Source organism: Zingiber officinale, chromosome 1A (genome assembly GCF_018446385.1).
Source record: "Zingiber officinale cultivar Zhangliang chromosome 1A, Zo_v1.1, whole genome shotgun sequence".
NCBI classification, from domain to species: domain Eukaryota; kingdom Viridiplantae; phylum Streptophyta; class Magnoliopsida; order Zingiberales; family Zingiberaceae; genus Zingiber; species Zingiber officinale.
In genome coordinates, this window is record NC_055987.1 from 24,867,048 (window position 1) to 24,876,128 (window position 9,081).

At 50.7% G+C, this 9,081-nt stretch overlaps 1 protein-coding gene across 1 annotated transcript; it reads left to right on the forward strand.

The window, feature by feature from the left end:
* Window positions 1-1,454: 1,454 nt before the first annotated feature.
* Window positions 1,455-2,447, forward strand: LOC122021291 (PRA1 family protein B1-like). The gene has a single exon (XM_042579396.1). It carries the CDS (start codon window positions 1,525-1,527, stop codon window positions 2,191-2,193), a length of 669 nt encoding a protein of 222 aa, XP_042435330.1. The 5' UTR covers window positions 1,455-1,524; the 3' UTR covers window positions 2,194-2,447.
* The last annotated feature ends 6,634 nt before the right edge of the window (window positions 2,448-9,081 follow it).

A 9,081-nucleotide genomic window follows, 5' to 3' on the forward strand; every position in this document is an offset into this window, starting at 1 on the left:
AATGCGTCAGGGTGATACGATTTCCAAGAGAGATCGCCCAGGCAACGGCTCCCTGAGCCGATTAAGCAAGTTATATAGCTCAGACAGTCCTTCGTTCCTGCCGATCGGCTAGCCGAGAGCACCCCGTCGAAAGGAAAATCAAGGCCAGATAACCGAGCGCTAAAGAATTGTCTTTTCACGGGTGTCGGTCGGTCGATCGGTCGGACTTATAGGCTCCTGACTAGATTTAAAGGGAGGCGTGTGATCGAATGACGACCTAGGAGGGTCCTAGCTAAGATGTAGGTTCAAGGCGTTGATGATCGCGTCAAAGATGGTCTAAAGTGACTGATAAGTAGAGTCCCTGGTATAGTAGGCGCGCGGGACGGAAGATTTGTGGCGGAGGTGGTGGTAAGGGCCGGCCCTCGATCCCTAAAGAGTTGGTTGAGAATCTAAGGCTTGGAAAAAGGGATACCAAGCCGGATCGAATAGATATACACATAGGGCCAAGAGGTTCATAGATAAAAGCTGTCATGATTAATAGACACTTAGAAGGGAGGAATGTCTTAACATCCTTTTCGGGAGGTCGAACTGGCACTGTGAAATAGAAATGAAACTTACGGAAGATGCGCCGCCTTTGCCTTGGCTACCGCCGCGAAAATCGGCTCGTAGTCGGCCGTCGGTCGAAGAAGCGACTCTATATAGAGTATGCAGTGCAGCGTAAATCTCTCTAGAGCCACTATTCACTTCTCCTTTGCTTTCTCTATTCTCCACTTGCTGGTGTGTGACTTGAGCGTCGGAGGGTCGTCGTCGGGAACCCTCTCTCGGCTTGGCACTAACAACTTTTGATCGCAGAAGCGGAGAACCTTCCTCGTAGCGGAGATCCACTTCAGCGTTATTTTCCGGTGGCCATTCATTTCGCTTCAGGGCAAGATCAATAATTATAATTTTAAAGTTATTATAATACATATTTTTATATGTAAAAATACTTATATTGTAACAATTATATTTTATAATTATTAGAATGTAAATTCAATCTACTATATTTATATTACAAGAGCTATGATTTATAATTGTTAAAAGTATTTTATAGTGATGGAGTGGGATGCCTCGTGGGATGCCTCTTGATTTAAAATGATTAAAGATAAAAAAAGATTAGCCATTCTATGATTTCAAAAAATAAGGGCGGTGTTTTGATTTTTTGTCCCTAAAAAATTGCAAAGGTAACTTATAAAATTGCAAGCATAACGCCACCCACTTTATTGGATTTTACGCCACCGACGATCCTTTGTGCACACGCGAAGCGGATCGGCCACTGCCCCGCGGGCTGGATCAACTGGTTAAGGCGTGGCATCCTTACACAATGAGTTGTAGGGTCGAAGGTCCACAGATGCGTACCGGCCTAGGGGGTCGCTGGGCGGCGGGACCCGCCTTTTGCACAGCGAAGCGGATCGGCCACCGACGGCCTCACAACTGAAAACACTTTTTAAAACGTCCGAGTCCCTTCTGTTTCGGTCGCAGCTCGAAAACCCTTAGCAGGATCCGGCGATGATGTCCTCCGCCGCCGCCACTCCGTCGACTCTCCCCATCTCGAACCCAACTCCTTCCACCGCCGCCCCTACCGCCCCGGTCGCCACCCCGGCCTTCCGTCTCTTCCTCTCCCGCCTCTCCGATTCCGTCCAACGCTCGCTTTCCAACCGACGCCCGTGGTCGGAACTTGTCGACCGATCCGCCTTCTTCCGCCCGGAATCCCTCTCCGACGCCGCCTCCCGCCTCCGCAAAAACCTCTCCTACTTCCGCGTCAACTACGCGGCCATCATCGCCGCCGTTCTTGCCATCTCCCTCATCACTAATCCGTTCTCCCTCGCCGTCCTACTCGCCCTACTCGCTGCCTGGTGCCTTCTCTACCTCTTCCGCCCGTCAGATTCGCCACTGGTAATCTTCGACCGCACCATCTCTGATCGCGAGACCCTCGCCAGCCTCGTCCTCGCCACCGTCTTTGTCCTCTTCCTTACCTCGGTCGGATCTCTTCTGATCTCGGCTCTAGTTGCCGGTTCTGTCATCGTCGGAGTCCATGGGGCTTTCCACGTCCCGGATGATTTGTTCCTCGATGAGCGGGAGGCGGGCGCCTCTAGTGGGCTCCTATCCTTTCTTGGTGGAACTGCTCCATCCTTCGCCTCGGCGGCTCCTGCCGTCATAGCGACTGCCCGAGTCTGATAAAGCGATACACTGCTCAGTGAGGCCCTCATGATCTTTCCATTTCGTACTTTTGTTGGCAGGATAAGAAGTATAGAAGCATCGTCGAATTTTTTAAGGTATCTGTGAGGTTTCCCTTTTGTTCTTGTTTTCTTTCTAATGAATGCCTGGATTGATAATGTTCTGTGGATCTGTGGAAGTAGTTTCACATCGAATTGACCTGCATATTATTTGTATATATGTTGTTTGTGGAAATGCTAATTGTCATTTTGTTATCACAAGTGTTGATAGCAATAGATGTAGATCTTAGTTTTTGATAATATTTTCCCTCTTCTTAAGTTCTGGTCTATAATGCAAAAAATGTAGAGGGAAAATTAGATCTGGTGCTGCATAATCAAGTTCTTTCTATTAACTGTATAGAGAAATACAAAAGAATAAAAGTAAGAGACTTTTCTTTCCTAGGAGGATCCTTAGTGATGGCCATTTGATGTTAAAGTTGGAGTTTCTTGTACATCTTTTGCTCTTTGTAGTCTGTTATTGTTGAGCACCTACTTATCTTTGAGTCCCTTGATAATGTTTGATGAAAAGATTTATTCTTTGAAATTAACATATGCTATGAACACTGAGGTTTTAGCCCTACTAGTCCTCAAGAATATATTTCTGATATGGGATTATCGCCATTAAGGTTTATCCTGCTCAACTTCTTGTTGCTTTCCCATAGAAATTCTCTCTGATCCTGGGGACGTGGCACGCTCCGGTGGGGGTAGCTCTCGAAGCCGGCAAGGCCGGTGGGGGGGTTTCTGGCACGACCTCGGCGCGTCTCGAGCGAGGCGAGGCCTTGGTATGCGATCTGTTCAGCATGACCGAAGTGCGGATTATATGGCCGGGAAAGAGCACACGCTTTGCGCGCCGAACCCGAACTTACATGCCACATATCGTGCACCGTTGTCAATCCAGGCCGATATCACAGGATGTGGGTGGAGCTTCGTAGTAGTATGATCATGCTTGTACTTCTATATGCATTCGCCGGTGTCTCGGAGATGATGTTATCCCCGTCTCCTTTGTCCTCTTCCCTGGCCAATCTATGCGCATTCGAGGGCTGCCGACCTATCATGGTAGTCACCTCCGCATATGCATACATCATCGTGTGGTCCCGGTGGGCTACCTCATTGCATTGCTGGTGGGAGGTTTCTATGGGCGGACATTCGTTCTTGAACTCCTTCGCGCTTGGATGCATGGCGACCCCAGTTCCGTCTTTCATCGTTGTTCACAGCATGCGGTAGGCAGACATATTGGGTTGACGACACCGCCCGACCTTCCCACCTTGGGTTGAGTCATCACATAAGATCATTGCCTCCCCTAATCTAGTAAGAAGAGGCGCTGAAGCCCGCCCGAATCCATAGGGAGGTGATCGGTCGTCTGCATTTGCGGTGGAATGATAAGTCAAATCATCTGCCACCCTCAGAATATTCCTCCTCCACACAGAGTCGCCCCCCGGGTTTCTTCTCCGCGTCGACACCGGGACACCTCTTCTGGTCTGATTCATCCTCCATTAAGAGCCGACCGACCGTGTCTGCGTTCAATGCCGCTCGATGCCACGTGGCGCCTGTTCGGCCCTTATGCAGCCTCGGCGGCTCGATTCCGATTGGTGTTGTTGGCTTGGTCCGCGCGGGACCATCGTGCGGTTGGGTCGCCTGGCCGGCATCGGCCGGATTAAAATGAACTGCAAGGGTCAGGTGCGACTGGCCGGTAGGTCTTCAAAAATCTTCCTTCCTCCTTGCATACGCCTTCCGTTCGTGTGTGGTGTCTTGTGACGACCCGTTTTCGCTTTCTCCGTTTCAAGCTCGATTTTCCTTCGCGTTTGATTTTCTTATGCCATTCCTCCTCTTCCTCCTCTATTTCCTCGTTTCTGAGTTCCCCATCCTTACACGTGTTTCTCCCGTCTCGCTCGTCACGGTCGTGTGTCTTTTCCATTCTCCTGCTTTGCTTGCCCCATCGGATAACGTGCCCAATCACTTGCGGTCGCTTTGGTCCTTGTCCTTGGTCCTCGTATACTACTCTCACTGACCGGCCTCCGCGGCGTGCCAAAGGAGCTGTTGAACTTATTCTCTATATTCACGCCTCGACACACATACACTCCTCCTGACCTCGAGTGCCGTCGCCGTGACTATTCATGTTTTCGAGACCAATTCACGGCTGGCAAGGCTCTCTTCATCTAACCTCCTTCTTAGATGTTTCGCAATTTCTGTCTTAGCCGTGATGACTAGTTCATACCGCCTATGTGGAGTGGTTATACTATTGATACACCGTCCCTCTCATAGGGATGATTTTTTACTATTTTTATCCCATCGAGCAATCATGCTCTATCTATTCGATCTCGACGGTCAGGTCTCGATAAACTCCTTCGATAAACTCTGGAAGAGTACTACTATTGTATGTTTCCCGGCGAGAGAGCCCTTCCTAGACTACGATGGGGCCTGGACCGCCACTCTGAGTTAAAATGATTGGCGCCGTAGGACTATCTCGAGGGCCTTGTACGCCTTGCGCCCTGATATCAATCAACCCACGCAAACCGCAGGCGTTCTGTATGTGTGCCAGTCCGTCAGAAATGTGACTCCACTTAGGCAGTCCACCAGAAGGTCGGATTTCACTTGTACTTGGTGGGTTCTTTTTTCCTTCTGGCAAATGAACAAATGCGCGTGGGATTTTGAGAAGAAAAGGAACCGGCCGCCCTTGAACGGAGCGATCGCGACGGGCATCACGGCTTGGCTCTCCGCGGGTGAGAAGACCACGAAGTAGTGAGTCGCTCGTGCTCCCTCGTGCCTCGTGAGGCCATGTCGCCGCGTAGCTAGTGCGAAGGCTCGGTCGAGGCGGTCGGCGAAGGAGGCGGCGACTCGAGAGACATTTGACGACGGAGGAGCCTGAGATACTTACTTGGCCGGTATCGTGTATCGTCGTGGCGCGGCGAAGTGGATCGATTCTGGTAAAACTCCAACTGGTGGGGCGATATCCTCCGTCGGACTCGTCTCGATTGAATCGCGTCGCCATCTATCAAATTTGTCTCTCTCGCTACACATGGGTCAGCTGCTTGTCTATGTGTCCAAGTTCTCGTCCACTCCTCTGCGTCTGCCTCCTATACGCTCGCGATCAGTCGCTGAGCCGTTAGGCACAGCCTGCTTCCCTGGGAGGAGCTTGCGGGAGTTTGCGGGTGTCGTGACCAACAGCGAGCGTGTCCCGTGGAGGCCCCTCGGCAGAGTGCTCCGCGCGGTGTGATCGATTCCCGACTTTAACCGGCGCGGGCGGAGGGTAAGTATGTTTTTCTTGAAGTCTTCTCGCACTTTCCTCGATCAATTTATTAATAATCTTGTTTATGTCGGTGGGTAGAGATGGAATTGTCTCGATCGTGCGGTATGGTGGACGTGGGCTCGAAGGGCTGAGAGCTCGGTGGCATCCCTCGGGGGTCCCTCATCGTCGAGGTTGAAGAGCTCGAAGACCGGAGGACTTGTTGGAGGGTGGCCCGAAGGCAATGACGGGGCCGGCCCTACCTTAGAGACTCGAGCAGCCCAATTAGTCATGGACGAGAAAAATAAGCACAGCGGCCGTCGGAAGAAAGCGGTATCGCCGATCTGGAGAGAAGAAAAGCGTCGAGGGCTGGGGCTGGAGGCAATAGTCGAAGAGTTGGTCTGGAGCAATTTTGGGCCGGCGGAAGGCGAGCCACTCGGTAAGGCGATTAAACATCAGGATGAGCCCGAAGACTTTCTGATCTCGGAAGCTTCTCGAGCTACCTTGAGGAATGTCAGAGAATTTGGTAGTAGGTTCGTCGTCTTCGTAGCTCACGTCCATTTCGGTGAGTTCTTGAGAAGGTTCTGGCCGGTTGGTCGAGGCCTTGAGCCCAACAATGTTGCCGCGTCGGATTACTTGAAGGCGAGGTCCTCCTCGACCGGTGAAATTCCATGGGGAGCGTCGGCGCTCCTTCTGACCATTCAGCGTATCTTTAATTATTTTGGGTGAATGTGTTTTTAGGAATGATTCGATCCCGGTACTGTCAGTAGCGTCTGTAACCCTTAAGCAATAATTAAATGAATGCCCACTCTTGTTGTGTTATCCTCTTATTTACGTGTTCTTTTTGATATATCGGTAGGTGGTAGACCTTTTTTTACCCATGAGGAATTTCTTAACCTACTTTTCTTGGTCGATCGAGCGCCGTCAAATGCCTGGGATCTCTGTAGGGCTTTTAAACTCACAAGTGTTTCTTTGCCTCGTCGATCGGCTGACGACCGTCACAGCTGAAGTGGTTCCATGATTTTGGTGTTTTTCCTTCTGGCGCGTTGGTCGTAATTAGTTCTTCCTTGGACTCTCTTGTGATGCGTCGTTGAGTAATTCGGTGACGTTAGCCATTGGGAGTTTATAGTCGCCCAGGGGTCATTCTCTGGGTTCATAATCATTCTCGTGATCTTGGCAAAGTTTAATCAATAGGATTCGACTCTAGGGTTTAATGTCGAAGGTAAATGATGTCTTGAGCAGAGGGTTTATAATGTTAGGATTCGACTCACAGGGTTTAACGTCGGAGTTGGCGGTCTTCAAGCCGGAGGTTTATAATCGCCGGTTGACTCTAAGGGTTTAATCAGACTCGGCCCGGTCTTAATGGGGGTTTATAGTCGGTAGAATCGACTCTAGGATAACGTCATAGCTCAGCAGTCTTCCGGTAGGGGTTTATAGTGCCGGTCCCAGGCTCTAGGTTTAACTGTCAGCCAGTCTTCAGTAGGGGTTTAAGTAGCTCGGCAGGTCTTATTGGGGGTTTATAGTGGTAGTCCACGACTCTGAGAGTTTAACCTCGCCCGCTCGGCGGTCTTCCGGTGGGGTTTATAGTCATGGGTCCGACTCACAGGGGATTACTTGTGCCGCTCGGCGGTCTTGGTAGGGGTTTATAGTCAGCGGTCCGACCTAAAGTTTACTTGTCGTGGCAGATTCGGCGGTCTTGAAATGAGCATTTGGCTGGATCTTATACTCGTAGAAACGACACGGGTCTTCGTTGTCGGCGTTTAGCTCGGATAATATATTCGGCGACATGCAGGAGTCTTAAATCGCATCGGCATTTGGCTCGAATGTCTCTCCCGTGGAAACGGCCCGAGTCTTGTCGTGATATTTGGCTCGGATACTATACTCGATCGAGCGGCACAGTCTTCATCGTGGCGTTTGGCTGGATAATATACCGAAGCGAGCGGCGTGGGGTCTTCTCATTGTCTTTATCTGACTATCCGTTAGGCGCGGTATTCGTATGCGCTTTGTTCTTATAACTTTCATTCCTGCTGACCCGCAGATCGTCAAAGGCGAATAATCATGAAAATACATCACATTGGTACTTTTTCATCCGGCGGTAAAACTGGAGATGGTTGTACTCCGGCTGTATCGGCCCGCGTCCGTCCTCGTCCTCGAGTAGTAGGCTCGGATCAGGCTTCTCGGCGATCTTGAAGGGTCCCGCCCGAGCCTCGGCTTGCGTATCCTGCGGCCGGCTTCACTTTCTTCGGACAGTCGCCCCACACGAATGCTGGGAATCACGCGGCGATTGTAGTTCCGCTTCATTCTTTGCCTATGGGTAAATCTGACGAGCGGGCGCTTTGGCTCGCTCCTCGTCGTCGTGATTAGCCTCGCTCGGCATTGCTCTTACGTCGTAGTTCTGGATCGAGACGGACTCGCCCGACTTCGTGGGAATGACACCTACTTCGTACAAAGGTAGGAAAGGTGTTACTCCCGTTCCCTCTTTAGAGGTACGTGCGGATACGCCCGTAGGACCCTACAAGCATTTCGTCCACCCGGCTTCCTCCCGTATGGTGGCCAGGAGCCCAGGTGGTCTCCCGATTAGCTACTTGACTTGGCCGTTGCTGGGGATCTGTATGAATGAAGTGCTACTCGTGCCATATCCCTTGCACCCGTTTCTAGGAGTTGATTTTTCGTGACGCCATACATTGCCAAACACGGCCGTCGCGAATCTTACGACCGACGGATGATGTTTTTATCGGATGAATTTTTTGACCGTGCTCGGTTATCTTGTCCAGTGGCTCGGCCTCCACCCATTGGAAGTAATCTCGCCACCGATAAAACTTCCTTTGTCAGGTTGCCATGGGGAAGGGTCTATGATGTCCATTTTGCTGATGAGCAGGCGAGGCAATGGGCGCTTTTCGTTTCCTCAAATCGGCTTATGCGAGAAATTATGGTATACGGCGGGAGAGACACGTTGAAGCGGTCAAAGCGGCAGCCCTCGTGTAGCGTTGGCGAAGTATCCGGCGTGAGATCTTCCTCGCTGGTCGGCGCTGGATGACCTCATGAGATCATGGTGTACCTCTTATAGAATGCACTCTGTCTTACGAGCTAACACATTTTAGCCGGTGGGAGAATGCCTTTTTGTAAAAGGCGATCTTGATGAGAGTGAACCGTAGGCTCTCACCTTGTCGTGACTTCATCCCGTCGGGGCAGTGAGGCACTGGCCGTAGAAACTCCGTGGCTGTCACTCGATATTTCGAGATACTTGAGGCCTTCCATCCGTCTATATCGCTACGAGGATACACCTTTCGATTGGTTCTTTGGATGACGGCCATTGATATTGAACACGACTTAGCTGGTCGTCTGGGTTCTTCGGTATCTTACGGACCACTACCTCGGTGGAAAATTTGGTCTTGAGTTTTTGAAAAGTGATAACGTCTGACTTGAGTCTTCGTTGTTTATCTCAGATGCCATTGAGTTGTTAGTAGTTAGGAATCTGGTGAATATGACCCATTTGGCTCCATTGTCTTGTAGTCATGACTGTAATCCCAATTTATGGGGTTCCGTACTCCATACCTCGTTATTTGTTGCGGGTATTGTGGGACCCGAACGGATCGTCGGATTTATACTCCTTGGGCGGTAGCGGGA